Source organism: Bufo gargarizans, chromosome 10 (assembly GCF_014858855.1).
Source record: "Bufo gargarizans isolate SCDJY-AF-19 chromosome 10, ASM1485885v1, whole genome shotgun sequence".
NCBI classification, from domain to species: Eukaryota; Metazoa; Chordata; class Amphibia; order Anura; family Bufonidae; genus Bufo; species Bufo gargarizans.
Genome location: NC_058089.1, coordinates 115795460 through 115817943, shown reverse-complemented (window position 1 = coordinate 115817943; position 22484 = coordinate 115795460). Strand labels below are relative to the sequence as shown.

At 42.0% G+C, this 22484-nt stretch overlaps 1 protein-coding gene across 1 annotated transcript in view; it reads left to right on the top strand.

Moving 5' to 3' along the window:
* Positions 1 to 22484, top strand: part of ZNF536 (zinc finger protein 536) — a 338062-nt gene that overhangs the window by 231680 nt on the left and 83898 nt on the right. Inside the window, exon 5 of the mRNA XM_044269573.1 lies at positions 18698 to 20860. Coding sequence (XP_044125508.1) covers positions 18700 to 20860 — 2161 coding nt within the window. The 5' untranslated portion in view covers positions 18698 to 18699. The remainder of the gene's footprint in view (positions 1 to 18697; positions 20861 to 22484) is intronic.

Below are 22484 nucleotides of genomic sequence, written 5' to 3'. Positions count from 1 at the left end.
ACCAAAAGTTTGGACACACCTTCTCATTCAAAGAGTTTTCTTTATTTTCATGACTATGAAAATTGTAGATTCACACTGAAGGGATCAAAACTATGAATTAACACATGTGGAATTATATACATAACAAAAAAGTGTGAAACAACTGAAAATATGTCATATTCTAGGTTCTTCAAAGTAGCCACCTTTTGCTTTGATTACTGCTTTGCACATTCTTGGCATTCTCTTGATGAGCTTCAAGAGGTAGTCACCTGAAATGGTCTTCCAACAGTCTTGAAGGAGTTCCCAGAGATGCTTAGCACTTGTTGGCCCTTTTGCCTTCACTCTGCGGTCCAGCTCACCCCAAACCATCTCGATTGGGTTCAGGTCCGGTGACTGTGGAGGTCAGGTCATCTGGCGCAGCACCCCATCACTCTCCTTTATTGTCAGATAGCCCTTACACAGCCTGGAGGTGTGTTTGGGGTCATTGTCCTGTTGAAAAATAAGTGATGGTCCAACTAAACGCAAACCGGATGGAATAGCATGCCGCTGCAAGATGCTGTGGTAGCCATGCTGGTTCAGTATGCCTTCAATTTTGAATAAATCCCCAACAATGTCACCAGCAAAGCACCCCCACACCATCACACCTCCTCCTCCATGCTTCACGGTGGGAACCAGGCATGTAGAGTCCATCCGTTCACCTTTTCTGCGTCGCACAAAGACACGGTGGTTGGAACCAAAGATCTCAAATTTGGACTCATCAGACCAAAGCACAGATTTCCACTGGTCTAATGTCCATTCCTTGTGTTCTTTAGCCCAAACAAGTCTCTTCTGCTTTTTTCCTGTCCTTAGCAGTGGTTTCCTAGCAGATATTCTACCATGAAGGCCTGATTCACACAGTCTCCTCTTAACAGTTGTTCTAGAGATGTGTCTGATGATAGAACTCTGTGTGGCATTGACCTGGTCTCTAATCTGAGCTGCTGTTAACCTGCGATTTCTGAGGCTGGTGACTCGGATGAACTTATCCTCCGCAGCAGAGGTGACTCTTGGTCTTCCTTTCCTGGGGCGGTCCACATGTGAGCCAGTTTCTTTGTAGCGCTTGATGGTTTTTGTGACTGCACTTGGGGACACTTTCAGTTTTCCCAATTTTTCAGACTGACTGACCTTCATTTCTTAAAGTAATGATGGCCACTCGTTTTTCTTTACTTAGAATTTGTATTATGGCAAGAAAAAAGCAGCTAACAGTCTATTCAGTAGGACTATCAGCTGTGTATCCACCTGACTTCTCCACAACGCAACTGATGGTCCCAACCCCATTTATAAGGCAAGAAATCCCACTTATTAAACCTGACAGGGCACACCTGTGAAGTGAAAAACATTTCAGGTGACTACCTCTTGAAGCTCATCAAGAGAATGCCAAGAGTGTGCAAAGCAGTAATCAAAGCAAAAGGTGGCTACTTTGAAGAACCTAGAATATGACATATTTTCAGTTGTTTCACACTTTTTTGTTATGTATATAATTCCACATGTGTTAATTCATAGTTTTGATGCCTTCAGTGTGAATCTACAATTATCATAGTCATGAAAATAAAGAAAACTCTTAAATGAGAAGGTGTGTCAAAACTTTTGGTCTGTACTGTATATCTAATGACTTTACAGGGGTTGTCTAATTTAGAAAACCAATTCTGGATTAATAGACAAGGAGCCTCTGCTCAGGATCTACATCTATTGATCTGAGTGGAGAGAACAGCTAAAAGAGCATCTCACTCTCTCTAGAGGACAGTCCATTGATGTGAATGGACATTGTGTAATGCCTCATTTCTCCTGTGGTGGTGCTGTAGGAATATCAAACGCTTACTACCAGGTTACTCCACAGATTGCAGCCAATCACTGTGGATTTCAGGAGGGGTGCACTTTGTTATCGGCTTATTGTCAAGGGTCCTAAGTTTGTCCAAAGCCAAAAAAACCCTTTAACACTTTAAGTTAATTTTTTGTTCTGCAGAAAACTTGGGTCCATAACAACGATTAGAAATGCGAATAATGAAACAATATTTTTAAGAGAAGCCCTCAGAAGCCCACTATGGCTTAACATTTGAAACATAAAAAGGACGTAAGGGAAGAAGAAAAATAATAATAAAGAAATTTAGGGGAAAAAAATTATAATAATAAAATTCCAAATGAATCCCCGGCCGTCAGTTTGGCTGGTCAGACTTGGCATGAACAACTTTTATACCTCAACTTGTGTCAATTTCCTATACATTGCTCATTAATATAAACTCCCCCATCCTAGAAATATCAACGGCTGCATATTAATGAGGTAATTAAAGGTAATTTACATAATCCTCTGCAGTAATATACATTGTGCACTGGCTTCTCAATCATTAACAGGCTTAAACTGGTCATTTAAATTACCCAGGGATTCACCAATGAGGCTGATGTCCTATTGGGTTATGCTTGACAAAACAGTATGATGTCTGCCATTTTACCCCATTATCACATGAAACCCTCTCCCCACCCGCCAGTGCAAAAGATGCCACAGGACATGTCAGGGAATTAAAAACCTGTTACACAGTCAAGTCACATTACTCTGACCCCCATCTATTATACAGAGCACCGGCCGTGTGCAGCACGGACAGCAGCTAGACGAGCTGGGGGGACTCAATAAGGTCCTGGTTGTCACAGGTATCTGGAGCCATGCTGACTGAAGTGCATCCCACAGCTGCTCGAGGGGGCGTGGGGGGATCTATAGAGGGAACATGACCATCGAGGTGGTCCCAGAGATGCTCAATTGGGTTCTTTAAGTCCTGGGAATTAAGGGGCCAGGGTAATACTTGGAAGTCTTGGTGATGCTCTTCCAACCAAGGTCGGGTATTTCTAGCTGTGTGACATGTCGTACTGTCTTGCTGGATGATCCCATCTGCCCCATGGAAGATAATCAGCATGTATGGGTGTACGTGATCTACAAGGATGGATTTATACCCAAATCAGCTCAGAGTGCTTCCACATGGATGACTGGGCCCCAAGAATGCCACAAAAACCTCCCTCAGGCCATAATGCTGCCAGCACCAGCTTGTGTTCTTCCAGCAATGGCTGCAGAGGGTTTGTTCTCTGATGTTACTCACCTGACACAGCAACGTCCATCCGTTTGATGAAGCAGAAAATGAAACTCATCAGAGAAGGCAAGCCTGTACCAATCCGCAGAGGTCCAATTCTGATACTGCCATGAAAATTGAAACCTTTTCTGCCAATAAAACTTCATTAGCAGAGGAGCAGTGACCGTCCGTCTGCTGTGGAGCATCTTACACAGTAGGGTTCACTGATCTATTGTATTAGACACACGTCTGGTAGCTCCCTGCTTAATTTTGGCAGTGAGCTGCTACCGTTGTAGAGTGTCGGTCCACCCTCGCGCACCTTCGTAGCCAATGTTCACCTCTCACATCAATGGCACGTGATGCTCCACAGTTTCCACGTCACTTATTTCTCCACTCATGATACACTTTCACCACATCAGCAAAAGAACACTTCACAAACTGCATAGGTTCAGAAATACCACCACCCTTGGCCCGAAAGCCAATAATCATTCCTTTGATAAATTGTCCCTTTTACCCAGGACAACACCTAATGTACCTAACAAGCCAGCCCACCACACGTGACTTCCTTCATGAGCTACGCATTGCCGATGTCAAAAGTAGGAGGTGGTCATAATAACGGGACTTGGCATTTGTGTTTTTCTGAAAGGTACTAAAAGAGGTGGGGTGCGAGGGACAAAAATATGTTGCCCTAAATGGGGATGGTTAAGAATAGAGAGGTGGAATATCATATGGGCATGAACATAGGTGTCACTACCTGGGTTGAAAGCATAGCATCCGCTATGGGGCCCATCATCTCTCAGACATAAGGTTCAGTTGGCAATGATTATAGGGTCATTATCCTTTTGCATTATTCTTGTGCTATGACATCATTATTTATTATACCCCTATGGTGTCATCACTGTGTTTATTATCCCTGTGCTGTGACATCACTGTGTTTATTATCCCTGTACTGTGACATCACTGTGTTTATTATCCCTGTACTGTGACATCACTGTGTTTATTATCCCTGTGCTGTGACATCACTGTGTTTATTATCCCTGTACTGTGATATCACTGTGTTTATTATCCCTGTACTGTGACATCACTGTGTTTATTATCTCTGTACTGTGACATCACTGTGTTTATTATCTCTGTACTGTGACATCACTGTGTTTATTATCCCTGTACTGTGACATCACTGTGTGTATTATCCCTGTACTGTGACATCACTGTGTTTATTATCCCTGTACTGTGACATCACTGTGTTTATTATCCCTGTACTGTGACATCACTGTGTTTATTATCTCTGCACTGTGACATCACTGTGTTTATTATCCCTGTACTGTGACATCACTGTGTTTATTACCCCTGTACTGTGACATCACTGTGTTTATTACACCTGTACTGTGACATCACTGTGTTTATTATCTCTGTACTGTGACATCACTGTGTTTATTATCTCTGTGCTGTGACATCACTATGTTTATTGTCTCTGTACTGTGACATCACTGTGTTTATTATCCCTGTACTGTGACATCACTGTGTTTATTATCCCTGTACTGTGACATCACTGTGTTTATTATCTCTGTACTGTGACATCACTGTGTTTATTATCCCTGTACTGTGACATCACTGTGTTTATTATCTCTGTACTGTGACATCACTGTGTTTATTATCCCTGTACTGTGACATCACTGTGTTTATTATCCCCGTGTTGTGACATCACTATGTGCATTATCCCTGTTCTCTGACATCACTGTGTTTATTACCCCTGTACTGTGACATCACTGTGTTTATTATCTCTGTGCTGTGACATCACTGTGTATATTATCCCCATGTTGTGACATCACTGTGTGCATTATCCCTGTTCTGTGACATCACTGTGTGCATTATCCCAGTAAGGGGTCCCTGTAAGCATAAGGTAGCCTGAGGGTGGTCTGGAACGTAAGAGAGAACAAGGTGGCCCAGGGGTCTACAACTTAAAAACAGTTTTGGAAATTCAGAATGTGTCTTTAATTCTGACATAAGTGGAGAGAGTTTAGAAACGCTGAAGGTAAAATTCTTCCAAAGCCTTTTTACAGATTTAAAATTCAGCCTGACCTTTTGAAATGAGCCTTTTATAATACCCCTTTTACTCCGTAACACAAACAGACATTTTGTCAAAATAAAGTTGCTCTGAACATATAATGCTTTGAGCTGCCTTGAGTCTAAGCTCATTAGGTTTTATTGTAATCCCCCTCTTTGGTATCCTCGTATAGACTTTTTTATTTTTTTTAAATTTCCGTCCCAGCTCGAATGTTTTTACCTTGCTGAAAACAATTACATTTATAAAATGACTGCAAGTAATCAGCAAGACTCGGCATCTAGTGATAGGAGAGGGATCTGCTGCCTGGGTTGAAGCTACTTGAGAACCAGTACCAGCAATTTGATGCTTAAAACCATGCACAGTGAAAAGTTTTGGTGACCTTGTAGACTTTTTATAAACATAACATTTTGGCACAAATTGGTCAAGACCCTTCATCAGATGAGGTGCTGTGGATTATTCATTTTGGCACATTTGACTCATAAATATGTGTATAACTTGATGCAACATTTTGTGCCAGAAATGCACCAAATTGTGGTGCATTTTACACTGCATTCCAGGCACAATAGCACTATTATATGTTGGCCCGCATTTCCGTTTTTCTTGGATTGTTTCTTTAAGGTTTGCAAAGAACATCCCCAATCCTACTCACAGGGGTCCAGAGGGCAGAGGTCTAGGTTACTGTATGTAACGTCCTTCCCCTGGTTTAGCTGCCTCTGTACTTGCCTGTGACACACACTATGAATAGCCTATAGGACTGGTGTTTTTGTTTTTTTGTTTTTTTAACTCTACATTCACTATTTCTGAACTCTTGAAAAGCAAAGCTACTGGTAAATACCTCAGGATCATCACAAGGGCTCAGAGGTTGGCACTGTTACCTTGTAGCACCGGGGTTGTGGGCTCAAATCAAACCAAGCATGACGTTTGTAGGCTCTCTCCCGGATTTTGTGGATTTCCTCAAACTCTTCAAAAACATCCTAATTTGGTTCATTCAGAATTTAGATTGTCAGCCCTAATGATCTCAACAATCTATGTACAGTGCTGTGAAATACAGACGTGGACAAAATTGTTGGTACCCTTTGGTCAATGAAAGAAAAAGTCACAATGGTCACAGAAATAACTTTAATCTGACAAAAGTAATAATAAATTAAAATTCTATAAATGTTAACCAATGAAAGTCAGACATTGTTTTTCAACCATGCTTCAACAGAATTATGTAAAAAAATAAACTCATGAAACAGGCATGGACAAAAATGATGGTACCCCTAACTTAATATTTTGTTGCGCAACCTTTTGAGGCAATCACTGCAATCAAACGCTTCCTGTAACTGTCAATGAGACATCTGCACCTCTCAGCAGGTATTTTGGCCCACTCCTCATGAGCAAACTGCTCCAGTTGTGTCCGGTTTGAAGGGTGCCTTTTCCAGACTGCATGTTTCAGCTCCTTCCAAAGATGCTCAATAGGATTGAGGTCAGGGCTCATAGAAGGCCACTTTAGAATAGTCCAATTTTTTCCTCTTAGCCATTCTTGGGTGTTTTTAGCGGTGTGTTTTGGGTCATTGTCCTGTTGCAAGACCCATGACCTGCGACTGAGACCAAGCTTTCTGACACTGGCTAGTACATTTCTCTCTAGAATTCCTTGATAGTCTTGAGATTTCATTGTACCCTGCACAGATTCAAGACACCCTGTGCCAGACGCAGCAAAGCAGCCCCAGAACATAACAGAGCCTCCTCCATGTTTCACAGTAGGGACAGTGTTCTTTTCTTGATATGCTTCATTTTTTCGTCTGTGAACATACAGCTGATGTGCCTTGGCAAAAACTTCGATTTTTGTCTCATCTGTCCACAGGACATTCTCCCAGAAGCTTTGTGGCTTGTCAACATGTAGTTTGGCATATTCCAGTCTTGCTTTTTTATGATTCGTTTTCAACAATGGTGTCCTCCTTGGTCGTCTCCCATGTAGTCCACTTTGGCTCAAACAACGACGGATGGTGCGATCTGACACTGATGTTCCTTGAGCATGAAGTTCACCTTGAATCTCTTTAGAAGTCTTTCTAGGCTCTTTTGTTACCATTCGGATTATCCGTCTCTTAGATTTGTCATCAATTTTCCTCCTGTGGCCACGTCCAGGGAGGTTGGCTACAGTCCCATGGATCTTAAACTTATGAATAATATGTGCAACTGTACTCACAGGAACATCTAGTTGCTTGGAGATGGTCTTATAGCCTTTACCTTTAACATGCTTGTCTATAATTTTCTTTCTGATCTCTTGAGACAGCTCTTTCCTTTGCTTCCTCTGGTCCATGTCGAGTGTGGTACACACCATATCACCAAACAACACAGTGATTACCTGGAGCCATATATATAGGCCCAATGGCTGATTACAAGGTTGTAGACACCTGTGATGCTAATTAGTGGACACACCTTGAATTAACATGTCCCTTTGGTCACATTATGTTCTGTGTTTTCTAGGGGTACCATCATTTTTGTCCATGCCTGTTTCATGAGTTTATTTTTTTACATAATTCTGTTGAAGCATGGTTGAAAAACAATGTCTGACTTTCATTGGTTAACATTTATAGAATTTTAATTTATTATTACTTTTGTCAGATTAAAGTTATTTCTGTGACCATTGTGACTTTTTCTTTCATTGACCAAAGGGTACCAACAATTTTGTCCACGTCTGTATGTAAGCACTATTAAAAATAAAACTGAATAAAAAATAGTACCTCCCAAAAAGAAGCTTACCGAGCTCTCCAGTATGAGGACCCTACATACAACAGCCCACATCTCTGGTCTTGGACCTCTGAAAGTACGGCTTGAGGGGCAGAGATGCTGGCGGTGTGCTTTATATTTTTCTATTTCAGAAATCTAACGCTTATAAAAGGCTGTATTATGGGATTATTATTTTTATTTATTTTTACGACATAAAAGTAAAGACAAAATTTGCACTGGGCAGAAATATTTGATTAGAAATATTATTCATTATCTTGCAAGATTTGCCTTGTCTCATGGTGATTGCTGGACATCCTTAGTAGCGAACCAAAAACAGTCGTGTCTCTATGTTTACAGTGTATAATTTTTGGAAATTTTTGCCACCTTGTCATCGCCAATTCTGGTCTGCTTTCCCCATGATGCTCACAATATGAATTCCAAATTACTATGCTTTTGGACTGTGGGAAGAAACCTACATAAACACGGTGAGAACACAAAAAAACATTGAGATGTTGCCCTTGGACGGATTTGAACGTGGAACCCCGGAGCCACAACAGTGCTGACCACTGAGCCACCGTGCTGACTTGCGTCACAATATTACTGGCTACCTGTAATTCCCTCATCTTAAAAGAGTAATAAAAAAAAAAAATTCAGAATAGGTAAAATGTCTTAAAAAAAGAAGTTGCTTAACTTTTTGAATAATCGTCATCAACACTGCTGCCAACAAGTCATTTTTCTGGGATTTATAAAAATAGCTGATATTTGCTAAGTAGAAACAAATGCTGATTTCCAGTCCTGCGGGGCCGCCATGCTGAGATCCGGATACAAAGCTTTCCAGCTCCGAAGGAGTAAAGTGTGATTTTTGTAAATGTTTGTGTTGACGCATTTTGCTTGGCAAATGATGTCTGCGTCCCATGAAATCCATCTATTTATTCCTGTGACACCTACTGCTGGGATAGAACCGATCCACAACAGACTCTGTTTCAGTTAATCGTCGCCAAAAACAGCTCATGAGTCAACCAGCAGATGTTTTTTTTTCTGTTTAGGTCAAAAAGAACGTATGGGCCGGTTTAGCTTCTTTTCCAGAAGTCCGTGTCATTAAAAGGCAACAGGTTTGATCTGCTGACCTGACCAGCAGCACAAGGAAGGATGATGGACGCCATGAGAAACCTTGCACCTCCCCCCCCCCCCCTCCATCCCTCCATCCTCTGCATTGTCGAGCCTAATCCTGGATCCCTTCCAATTTCCACACAACAGAATATCTGATTATGTGCTTGGATTTTTTTATTGATTTTGTGCGCTCATTTGGAGATTTGTAGCCGAGCTCCTGCATGTGACAGGTGCCTGGTGAAGGAAGTCTCGCTGGGTTATCATTTATGAATATTTACGAATAAATCAGGCTTTGATCTGTCTGAAATACGAGCGTTTAACATTACATTTCATGTTTGGGGAAACGCAAAAAGAGGGAAAATGCTTGGAACTAGAAGAACCCTAGATACAATGGTATCTGGATGGTGACCCAGAAGTTTTAGTATTACATATTTTTTTATATCGGTACCTAGTTGGTCCAGCGCTGCAGATATTCAGTGAACTAATCTCGGCATCGTCATTGACGGTCATGAGACTTGTTGACTCAAAGTGTAGCAAATGCTGAAGGTGTGTGTGTACAATTTGCCGGTTGATTTTTTTCCTCAATGGTTTTATTTAGTCTTTATGGTCTGTTTTTTGGCTTCTCGTTCTATCCCAGGTCATTGGCCTCAAAAATATGGACTTTGCTTAGTTATGGTTTTATGCACTACATATTAAGATTGAGGTTTTTGGAGGTTAATTTACTGACCTTTTTGTAGCTTTAGGGTACTTTCACACTTGCGGCATAGGATTCCGGCAGGCAGTTCCGTCGCCGGAACTGCCTGCCAGACCCGGCAATCCAGACGCAAACTGATGGCATTTGTCAGACAGATCTGGATGCGGATCTGTCTGAGAAATGCATTGCAATACCGGATCCGTCTCTCCGGTGTGATCCAGAAAAAAGGATCTGGTATAATTTTTTTTTGCATTTTTAAAGGTCTGCGCATGCGCAGACTGAAAATCCGGATCCGTTTTGCCGGGAACACTTAATGCCGGATCCAACACTAATACACTTCAATGTAAATTAATGCCGGCATTCCGGCAAGTATTCAGTATTTTTGGCCGGAGAGAAAGCTGCAGCATGCTGCGGAATTTTCTATGTCCAAAAAAAGTAAGAGGGACTGAACTGATGCATCCTGAACAGATTGCTCTCCATTCAGAATGCATTAGGATAAAACTGATCAGTTTTTTTCCGGTATTGAGCCCCTGTGACAGAACTCAGTACCGGAAAACAAAAACGCTAGTGTGAAAGTACCCTTAAAATATTTGTAGTTTTGATAAAGGTTAAAGAAGTTGTGTCACCAATACATGTTCTTTTAATAGAATTTAGCATGGAAAACTAGTTACTTTTGTCATTTACATTCTATTACAAATATGCCCCAGTTACGATTTATTCTCTTTACTTCATTATAATGGTGCAAGTCCACCTACTGAGGTGGTCACACATGCTCAGTTCCATCTTTCATCTGCCACCAGCCATATCTACTGTTAGAAGCTGTAACAGTTTCGGGGAGGGAGCTGCAGCAGAAAGGACACGCCCACTGAGCCGTGATAAGGAATGAACTATAGCAGCTGCCAGATTTAAAATAAATTAGCAGAGCAATGGGAGCAATAAATGAAGAGATCTCTGGATCCATGTGGGGGGCAGGGCTGGTTCTAGCTTTGTTAGAAATAGATTTTCTAATGTGCTATGTGTCGTCTGATTTACAAAACCCCTTTAATTGTTTCTGCGGTGGCTCTTCAAGGGAAACTGTCACCATGAAATGCAGAAAGATCTGCAGGGAGCATGTTATAAAGCAGATTGTTATATAGTTTTTATAGGATAAGAATCTGTAAATCTTTTCATTTATTGATCTAAATCTGCTTGTTCTGAGTTTCGGAGTCCAGTGGGCGGTCATATCTGCTTGTTCTGAGTTTCGGAGACCAGTGGGCGGTCATATCTGCTTGTTCTGAGTTTCGGAGTCCAGTGGGCGGTCATATCTGCTTGTTCTGAGTTTTGGAGTCCAGTGGGCGGTCATATCTGCTTGTTCTGAGTTTCGGAGACCAGTGGGCGGTCATATCTGCTTGTTCTGAGTTTCGGAGTCCAGTGGGCGGTCATATCTGCTTGTTCTTAGTTTCGGAGTCCAGTGGGCGGTCATATCTGCTTGTTCTGAGTTTCGGAGTCCAGTGGGCGGTCATATCTGCTTGTTCTGAGTTTCGGAGTCCAGTGGGCGGTCATATCTGCTTGTTCTGAGTTTCGGAGTCCAGTGGGCGGTCATATCTGCTTGTTCTGAGTTTCGGAGTCCAGTGGGCGGTCATATCTGCTTGTTCTGAGTTTCGGATTCCAGTGGGCGGTCATATCTGCTTGTTCTGAGTTTCGGAGTCCAGTGGGCGGACATATCTGCTTGTTCTGAGTTTCGGAGTCCAGTGGGCGGTCATATCTGCTTGTTCTGAGTTTCGGAGTCCAGTGGGCGGTCATATCTGCTTGTTCTGAGTTTCGGAGTCCAGTGGGCGGTCATATCTGCTTGTTCTGAGTTTCGGAGTCCAGTAGGCGGTCATATCTGCTTGTTCTGAGTTTCGGAGTCCAGTGGGCGGTCATATCTGCTTGTTCTGAGTTTCGGAGACCAGTGGGTGGTCATATCTGCTTGTTCTGAGTTTCGGAGTCCAGTGGGCGGTCATATCTGCTTGTTCTGAGTTTCGGAGTCCAGTGGGCGGTCATATCTGCTTGTTCTGAGTTTCGGAGTCCAGTGGGCGGTCATATCTGCTTGTTCTGAGTTTCGGAGTCCAGTAGGCGGTCATATCTGCTTGTTCTGAGTTTCGGAGTCCAGTGGGCGGTCATATCTGCTTGTTCTGAGTTTCGGAGACCAGTGGGTGGTCATATCTGCTTGTTCTGAGTTTCGGAGTCCAGTGGGCGGTCATATCTGCTTGTTCTGAGTTTCGGAGTCCAGTGGGCGGTCATATCCGTGATTGACAGTCTCTCCTCTATGAATATGCTTTCAGAGATAGCTGTCAATCACTGATAGGACTGCCCACTGGACTCCGACACCTAGAATGAGCAGTAACTAACAAGTTATACTGAATCTTTTCCCACATAAACATATATCCATCCTCCTGGTCTTTAACCTGCTGTCTGTGGATAGGATGGAATTTTTTAACATGACCCTTACCGTAGCCTTGTAAGATGCCATATAAATAAAGGTCTGAGTCTCCGGATAGTGTAGGCATAATCCATTCATGAATGTGCTGTTCCAGCCGGACAGGTCCTTTGAATAGCAATTTGCTGGGGGAAAAAAGCCCTTGGCTCTGGACAAATAGTTCCTGTAATTTTTTTACTATGATTCTTGCAGATTATCTCTGTCTGTGTCCCCGTAAGAATGAATTTTGAAAATCATAATGTTTGTCTGATCAGATCTTTATCTTTAGATTTGCTCCAGGGCTCTGACACACAAGATGCCATGCACTAAGCGTGACTGCCCCTTTAAGAAATTTTTGTTTCCAGACTTGTAATCATTTAGAGAAGATTTTTTTTCTCTCTCCTGCTCCTCATCTTGTAACTTGCTTGATCAGCTAAAGTACTTCAACATATAATTTGTGTGTTTGATTTGTCTTAATTAGATTTATTTATAGGTAACTGATCATTTCGTCAACTGTCGGAAATTAAAGTTGACAGTTAACTCTTTGTCCCCCATATCCCTTCCTGTGGCACTGAAAATACGCTGGCAATTACAAAAGTCAGTCTTCAGTAAGGACACTACTACTATTTTCTTATTATTTATTACGTATTTTATATATGGTTACTACTATTATTTGTGACTATTTTTTACCTACATTGACTGTAAAGGGATTATTTAGAATAGGTTTTGAATGCTGTAGAAAAAAAAAAAAAAAAAGCATACCTCACTGATCCCCTTAGCCTCCAGTCTCCACGTCCTGATGCCTCTGACACCGGAAATGGCTGCTCAGCCAATCAGTGATGTCAGTGGTGAGCAATGTCAGCCAGTGATTGGATGATAGGCTATTTCCTGTGTGTCAAGAGGCAGCAGGAATTAGAGACTGGCACGGGAGCATCTGAAAGAGAGCATCAAGGGATCAATGAGGTGTAACGTTATAGGCCTCTTTCACACGGGCGTTCGTTCCGGATTTGCTCCGGATGCGTCGAGTGTGCATTGCGGGAAACCCGCGAGAGTATGCACGCAGTTGCAGTTAGTTTTGACTGCGATTGCGTTCCGATGTTCAGTTTCTTCCGCGCGAGTGCAATGCGTTTTGCACGCGCGTTAGAAAAAACTGAATGTGGTTCCCAGACCCGAACCTGGACTTCTTCACTGAAGTTTGGGTTTGGGTTAGGTGTTCTATTCATTTAATTTTTTTTCCCTTATAACATGGTTATAAGGGAAAATAATAGCATTCTTAATATAGAATGCATAGTAAAATGTGGATTGAGGGGTTAAAAAATAAAAACAATTTACTCACCTCATCCTCTTGATCGCGCAGCTGGCATCGTCTTCTTTCTGGACCTGCAAAAGGACCTTTGATGACTTAATCGCGCTCTCCACGTGGTGACGTCAGCGCAGGTCCTGCTGAATGAAGATAGAAGATTACGTCATCAAAGGTCCTGAAAGAAGAATCAAGAAGATGATGCCGTCTGCGCGAACAAGTAGATGAGGTGAGTTAATGGTTTTTATTTTTTAACCCCTCAATCCACATTTTAGTAAGTATTCTGTATTAAGAATGCTAAAAATGAATACATTTTAATGGGGTCCGGGGTTGCTTTAATCCCTATCATCTCCTAGCAACCATGTGTCAAAATCGCACTGCATCCGCACTTGCTTGCGGATACTTGCGATTTTCACGCAGCCCCATTCACTTCTATGGGGCCTGCGTTGCGTGAAAAACGCAGTATATAGAGGATGCTACGATTTTCACCGCTCATCTGCACAGCCCCATTGAAGTGAATGGGTCCGGATTCAGTGCGGGTGCAATGCGTTTACCTCACGCATTGCACCCGCACGGAATTCTCGCCCGTGTGAAAGGGTCCTTAGGATACTTTCGCACTTACGACAGAAGATGCCTGCCAGATCCGGTAATCCGGTTGCAAACAGATGGCATTTGTCAGACAGATCCGGATCGTCTGACAAATGCATTGAAATACCGGATCAATCTCTCTGGTGTCATCTGGAAAAACGGATCCGGTATTATTATTTTTTTTGCATTTTTAAAGGTCTGCACATGTGCAGATTGGAAGGTCGGATCCGTTTTGCCGGTACACTTAATGCCGGATCTAATACACTTCAATGTAAATTAATGCCGGAAGTGTTCAGTATTTTTGGCCGGAGAGAAAACTGCAGTGCGCTGCGGAATTTTCTCCGTCAAAAAAACGTAAAATGGACTGAACTGAAGACATCCTGAAAGGATTGCTCTCCATTGAGAATGCATTAGGATAAAACTGATCAGTTTTTATTGAGCTCATAGGACGCAACTCAATACCGGAAAACAAAAACGCTAGTGTGAAAGTAGCCTAAAATGTTGTTGTTGTTTTTTACAGCAATCTGAGCCATTTCTAAACATTTTTAATTGTCCAGACAACCCTTTACGACACTGTTCACATTTGTGTTAGATCTGTCTGGATTTCCGGTATTTTTACAGCAAAAACAATGCTGCAGACTGCACTATAATTGTGGTAAAAATACTGATACCCCATCTGACCCCGAGAAGGTAAATGGGGTCAATCAGGCTTTTTGTAAGCTCCTCTCCCCCTCTGTACCAGTCTGTGACTAAGTCCATGCCCTTTGTAAGTGTGTTGTATTGGGTTATGTATGTGTAACCCCATCTTGATGTACGGCGGCATGGAATTAATGGCGCTCTCAAATAAATAGTAACAATAAAGTCATAGAATGAAAGTCATAATGTCAGCCTTAGATGATTGTAGTAATTACTATTATTAATAATTTTCAGTGAGGGGCCTTATTATCAGAAAAGGTAATTAGAATTATTAGTCATTCGTAACTTACAATGACTGACCACAGTCATTATTACTTTTATTACTATATGTGTGTTGTAACTGTACATATTAGGGTATTATTATTCAAGTGTTATTTTTATATTTGTGCTATAAATATTAGGACAATTATTATATTATATTTGTGTTATTATTTGTATTGCCATTAGGATAATTATAAATTTATTATTATATATGCAATTATTAGATTTGTGTTATTATTTGTATTGCCATTAGGATAATTATAAATTTATTATTATATATGCAATTATTAGATTTGTGTTATTATTTGTATTATTAAGATAATTATACTTTTATTACTATATTTATAGTAATTATATTTGTTCACTATTATTATTTTAGTATGTTTTAATTATCTTCCTATACCTAACTATAACATTTTATTGAATTAGGCAGAACAATTGCCTGTGCTTAGTCCTGACCAGCGAGGCACGCTCAGCCCCATAGCTCACTGGCTGGGCATTTGATATCAGTTATATAAAGGCACACACCCGGCCCTGCCATATCAGTGATGTAATATGTTTATGTACCCAAATGTCACAGTGCTGATTGTACAAGATGGGGGAAAAAATGTACGTGCTCAGCAAACCGGGCTCTGGGCTGAAATGTAAGCGTGAAATGTGTGGTTTATTTTTATAATAATGTTTACTGCCGTTTAATGACCCTGAAAAGGTTCGGTACTCGGAGGCGCAGCGTCTGCAAGCAGAAGTGCATTACTCTTACTACAACCTCTGCTACACGGGGGCGAAATTACCAAGATGGATTTTGGTAACTACCTGGGTAATAACAGTTCTGGAACATCTATTCTTAAGACTATGATATGCCATTTCTTTACTATTCACACAACCAGAAGTTATGAATGAATTACTAGCTGGGTCCAGCTGGGTGCTACCAGTTTGGGACGTGTCCTTCTAAAAACTGACACTATCCAATTAGTGCTGTCAGTGTGCAGGGACACATCCGCACCTGGTAACATCCATCTGGACCTTCACTGTAAACTGTAGGCAAATCATTTATAACTTCTAGTAGGAATAATAAAGGGATTGCACAACCTAGAGTCATAAGAATACATGCTCCAGCACTGTTATTACGTGGGGGTGCAAATAGTTACTGAAACAAACATGTCTCCTCTTTCAAGGGATTGTTTGCTATGTTTTAAGGGGTCAACCAAAATTAGTGATTAGTGATTAGGTGTAATCTGTGGAGGAATCGTGCTGCATGCGTTCATTTTCCCTGCAGCGCCACCACAGGAGAAATGAAGCATTACATGTCTGTTGAAATCAGTGGCCTGTTTGTGTAATAGATAGAATTGCCAGGTCCTCCAGAATGTGTGACACTTATAGAAACTGATCACCGTTTCAGTTAGTTGATGGAGGTCCTGGATTTAGGATTTCCCCTTTAATACTGATGCTTTTTGCTTAGTACAGGTCATCAATATCAGATCGGCGGGGTCCAACTGTGGGAGCCTCCTCCAGTCAGCTTATTGCCGAACATGCAGAACCCGGTACAGCTCCGTACACTATGCAGTGGGCCGGTCTGATTACTTTAGTCCCCATACAAGTGAATGGGGAGAAGGCTGAAGTAACCAGACATGGCCACTGCACAGTGGATGGAGCTGTGCCTGGTTTCGGCACTATGTATGCTGTTCCAGCACGCCCGCCAGTTTGATATTGATAACTTATCCTAAGGATAGGTCCTCAGTGTGAAGGTTCCAGAAAACTACTTTAACTCAGAATGTCCTAAACTTGACAACCCCTTTAACTTTAATGACTTTATTTTAATAGCACAGCTATTTTATTTTTCTTTCTTTTTGTGAAAATGACCACTGCAACAAAGCTGTCTTAAAAAATTCTAGTATCTCTTTAAAAAGAAGTCTGTCAGCAGTTTGGACCATGCAAAACTGTTGACAGCGCTAGGTAGGGGGAGGGAAGAGCAGGACAGACATAACCTCTTTGTGGTGGAGTAGTGTGAATATCAACTTTTATTCTGCTCGCTCTCTTTACCCACTGCATTAACCTACAGCTCCTGTGAGGATAGGCCATCAATATTAAACTCCTGCAAAACCCCTTTAAGGAAAGAAAACAGTTAAAAAATGCTGGTGACTACTCTAACCTTTGATTTACTACGGAGCGGATATTTTTGGGTGGAAATTCTCTTAAAGAGAGCCAAAAAAAGTTGCATAAATCAAAGGACACCAAAGTTGAGAAGGACTAACCTCTTGCACTTAGAAATTGAAGTGTAGCCAGGGTACAAGTTATAGATGTGGAAAAAAAAATTGCATAGTGAAAAAATGAAGCCATGGAATGGAAGCCATTTTGAACAAGTACTTCTTTTTTTCTTTCCCTGTCAGGGATTATCAGCAAAATGGCCACCCTACTAGCTTCCATTCAGTGTGAATCTGTTTTTCTTATTTTTTTATTTTTAGATATAAAGAAATAAGAACTTTGTTTTCTTCTTTAAGCCAAGAGCTGTAATCCGTAAACACTTGTAAGGTCTTAAAATTCTTCCTGAGAGCAGGGCGGTCACCGCACCACATACTCAAGTCTAAGTTGACTTCTTGCGAGTTTCCAGCCCCTTTTGCACACGGTGTTGGTTTGATAATGACAGGTTTAATAACAGTTTACTTTTCTCCATGTTGATATGCTGCTCTCATAAAGATTTTTTTATGAATATTTTGAGGGTTAAATCCTAATCTTGAAGGTTTTGCAGATCCGCTAGTCAGTCTCCTTAAAATTTAATATACCTCGTTAATGCTTACTTGCAAACACTGAAGGATTTTTACGATTATAATCATGTGTTACAGCACCTAGTACTGTTCCTAAGCAGCATACTAATCAGCTTAATGAGATATTACTGCACTTTTTGTTGACTATGGCAAAATCCTTTTTATTGTTGGAAAGCTTGTCCTTTTATTTTTATTCAAAACATTATCATGTTTTATTGTATGCCAGAGCCGGTCTGTGGGCTCGGCAAATAACAGACAAAGTTTTATATTTCATTTGTATATTAACTGCTGGATGCGTGTGTATTAACTGCTGAATGTGGCCAAAGCTTTGAAGGACAATGCCTCACTTTCATGGCTTCATTTAGGAAATTTAGAATACTTTGGTAACACAAAAACCTTCAGTGGCAGCTCATAGCATGGGTCACATTCAACTTGGTGCTATATAAAGGTATATATTGAGATTCTATATCTGTCTTTTTTTATACCTCCCAATGTCCCATTTTTTGCAAGATTCTCCAATTAAGCGGACCTCAGGGGCAGGGCTTATGCAAATTTATCTCACAGTTTACATCCTGAGTGATTTTATTGTTGCTTCTGGGTAGATCATGGGTGGGGCTTAAATTGCTAAGGATAAGTCATCAATATCAGATCGAGGGTGGTCCAACTCCCGTCACGGATCACCTGGTTGAAGGAAACTGCATTGCTCACTGGAGCATTGCGGCCTCCCCGCAGTTTACCAAGCACAATTTCGTACACCGTATAGAAGCTGTCCTTGGTATTGCAGATCGGGCCTATTCACCGTGGTATTGGCAGACTTTAGTCATAGATTAATACTAAACCTAAGTGTTTTTGCATTTGTTGAATTTACAGATTGATTGTTTTTGAACTCTGCGGCCCATCACCATTATTTAAGTCCTTTAATTTTTATAAAATCGGTATTTGAATGTCTGTATGTCGGAAATCCATGAGCGTAACAATCTCCTATGCTTTTTTGTTTATCGTAGGAATGGAGGAAGCTAGTTTGTGCCTTGGAGTTTCTTCGGCTGTGCCTGACGTTGACACTCACCTCAATAACTCTTTGCTTAATGGCCAGTATTCAATGAGTCAAAAGCTGCACCAGATCACATCCCAGCTCAGTCACGCCTTCCCGGAGCTGCAAAACCGTCATAAAAGTGAGGACAAGTCTGCAACACCCATTGAAGAAAAAAGTCATGTGTCAATGACAAGTCAACCAATCAGCAGTCAGATGGCTCTGCTAGCCAACCAACTGAATCGAGAGGTTGATGGTGGACTCAATGGAAGAGTAGACCTTCAACAGTTTCTAAATGGACAAAACCTTGGGATCATGTCCCAGATGAACGATATTGAGGATGACGCGAGGAAGAATAGAAAGTACCCTTGTCCACTTTGTGGCAAACGTTTCCGTTTTAATAGCATATTATCCCTCCACATGCGTACTCACACTGGTGAAAAACCCTTTAAGTGTCCGTACTGTGACCATAGAGCTGCCCAGAAGGGTAACCTGAAGATTCATCTTCGTACTCACAAACTTGGTAATCTCGGCAAGGGTCGAGGAAGGGTGAGAGAAGAAAACCGACTTTTGCATGAATTGGAGGAAAGAGCAATACTAAGAGACAAACAGATGAAAAGCAGCCTTCTTCAACCCCGACTTGATGTGAAACCACAACAGCAGCACTTACAGCAATCTCCGTTATCTAATTGTCATATCTCGGTGCAACCTAATCACAGTACATCAGATGTTTCCAGTAAAGCACCTTCTCCCAAACCTTCCGTCGTTCAAGATGAAGCAATAGCTCCTACCACTGGATTCAGGTGCACCTTTTGCAAAGGAAAGTTTAAGAAACGAGAGGAGCTTGATAGACATATCAGAATACTGCACAAGCCTTATAAGTGTACTCTATGCGATTTTGCTGCTTCTCAAGAGGAAGACTTGATTAGTCATGTCGAGAAAGCTCACATTACTGCAGAGTCTGTTCAAGGCCAAGGGTCCAGTGGAAATGGAGAACAGTCGACCAGTGAGTTCCGCTGTGAGGTGTGTGGACAAGTCTTTAGTCAAGCTTGGTTCTTAAAAGGCCACATGAGGAAACACAAGGATTCTTTTGAGCACTGTTGTCAGATATGTGGAAGGCGATTCAAGGAGCCTTGGTTCCTGAAGAACCACATGAAGGTTCACCTGAACAAATTGTCTGTGAAGAACAAATCCCCCAGTGAAGCTGAGGTGCCAATCTCCATGAGTAGTGTTTCTCAAGAATCCCATGCAAATCTGTACTCCAGATACATATCATGTTTGCAGAGTGGCTTCATGCCATCTGAAAAAGCAAGCTTGAGTGAACATGGTCACGTGTACAACAAAGGAGACTTGAAAGACAAGGAAGTTCTGGGTAAGCTGCTGTCGCCGATTGCTAGCTTGGCTCATAACATATCCGAAAGAGATAAGCATTCTTTACTTGGCTCTCTCAACCTGGTGCCTCCCTTGAAATCCAGCTGCATAGAACGATTGCAAGCAGCAGCCAAGGCTGCGGAGATGGATCCAGTAAACAGCTACCAGGCCTGGCAACTAATGGCTAGAGGAATGGCTATGGAGCACGGCTTCCTGTCTAAAGAGCAGCAGATCCAGCGTAACCATGAAGATTCAATAGCAAATACTGGAGTTCTATTTGATAAAGAAAAGAGAGAGTATGTGATTCTAGGACCAGATGGCTCTAAACAGAAAATGCAATCTGATTTAGTTCACAGCTCTAAAATTTGCAATCAGAGAGACGTGCCATCCAAACTTGAACTGTTAGAAAGCACTAGAGATTATTTGTCACATGGCCTCAACCAGGGGCTCGAGTACAACATGCATGGGTCCACGAAAGATAAGCCAACCGAATGCCCTGACTGCGGAAGAGTCTTCAGAACCTATCACCAAGTCGTCGTGCACTCACGAGTCCACAAAAGAGAGAAAAAGACAGAAGAAGAGAGCATCCATATGAATCTAGAGGATCGTCGGGGGTCAGGGAGCGATCAAGAATCTCAATCCATGAGCCGATCTACCACCCCTGGATCGTCGAACATCACTGAAGAGAGCGGAACGGGTGGTGCACCTTCCCAAGCGGGAAGTGCACAGGAAGATAGCCCGCACCCGTCATCACCTTCTTCTTCAGGTAAAGAATCTACTTTCTATAAACTACTAAAGCCTGATTAGCAAGTTAAAGGGGTTTTACAGGATTAGAAAATCATGGCTACTTTCTTCCAAAAACAGTGCCTCATGTGTCCACAGGTTGTGTGTGGTACTGCAGTTCAGACCCATTCATGTCAATGCAGATCAGCTGCAATACCAGATTCAAGCCTGCCAAGTTTTTTCTAACCCTGGATAATCCCTTTGAGACCATGTAAAAGGCACAAAGTATAATTTCTAATATTCTCTGTACCCATGTTCCCTAGTGGTAAGGCTACTTTCACACTAGCGGCAGCTTTCTCCGGCAGGCTGTTCCAGCGGGTGAACAGCCTGCTGGATCCGTGGTGTCAATAGTGCACGCGTACCGCCGGAGGTCCGCTCCGTCCCCATTGACTATAATAGGTGCGGGCCCGAGTTCCGGTGGCAGCACGGCAAACATGCCGAGAGGCGGCCAGAATAAAACTGCGACATATCAATGGGGCCGGAGCGGACCTCCGGTGGCACACGTGCGCTAGCGGCAGCACGGATCCGGCAGACTGTTCACCCGCCAAAACAGCGTGCCAGAGAAGGCTGCCGCTAGTGTGTAAGTAGCCTAAAAAAGGCAAATTTATTCTCCGTTTACAGAGGTAACACTGGTTTATTTTTATTTTATAGACTTGTTTATTTTACGCACTTATATAGCGCTACTATATTCCGCAGCACTTTACAGACATTAGCATCCAAGAGTCTCCAATTGAGCTCACAATCTAAGGTCCCTATCAGTATGTCTTTGGAGCTTGGTTTGGACAGATACCTTTTTGCTAATGTATACATATAGTAGCACCACTTGAACACATCTTACATAACTTTCACCTAGTCAGTATAAATGGACGGAAAGAAATGGATCTCCAAAAATGGAGATCTAGTCCGTAGGACTGTGGGGAGCATGCAATACATCTTCTATTGGGCTATGTCACTTGATTAGGTGGGTCTAAACAAAAGGGGAACCAAGCTATGGTTACATGGTATTCCTGGTGGATCAATGGGCCGTGTCTACCATGTATGGGTAGGATTTGTATAGGACTAAGGCTCTCCATACACATTAAATAACTGCAAGCCTTAGTCCTGTGTCTGTCCCGACTCCACTATGTATGCATTGGCCAAACATGGATGTCTTCTGAAAATGATTGGGCAGTTAAAATCCTGCAGCTCAATCCTTATCTCCCCCAAATCTGCTGTCGGGGAAAGTTGGGACACCCCCATACACATTAGATGATCGTCCGTTTTGGACAACATTTGTCTAATGTGTTTGGCCAGCTTAAGTCATAAATGCACCATGATCATGTAGGGGGTGCAACGAAAGCATGCATCAGCGTCAACCCTCGCGGCCAAGATCAGTGTCCAGAGACCACATCTTGACACCATAAACCCTTGCTCTCCTATTTTTAACCCCATATGTATACCTGTAGAACACGTCTCAATGGTTCTCCTCCTGGACACCTGCCTTGTTTATCCATAATTGTATTTGCCTACTGGAAAAGCCTTCCTCCCAATCCTCAAGGCCATGCTAACCTCCAGACTGATATTGAGGTAAGGTACATGCCCTGGTAATAGCTTGCCATCTATGTCAC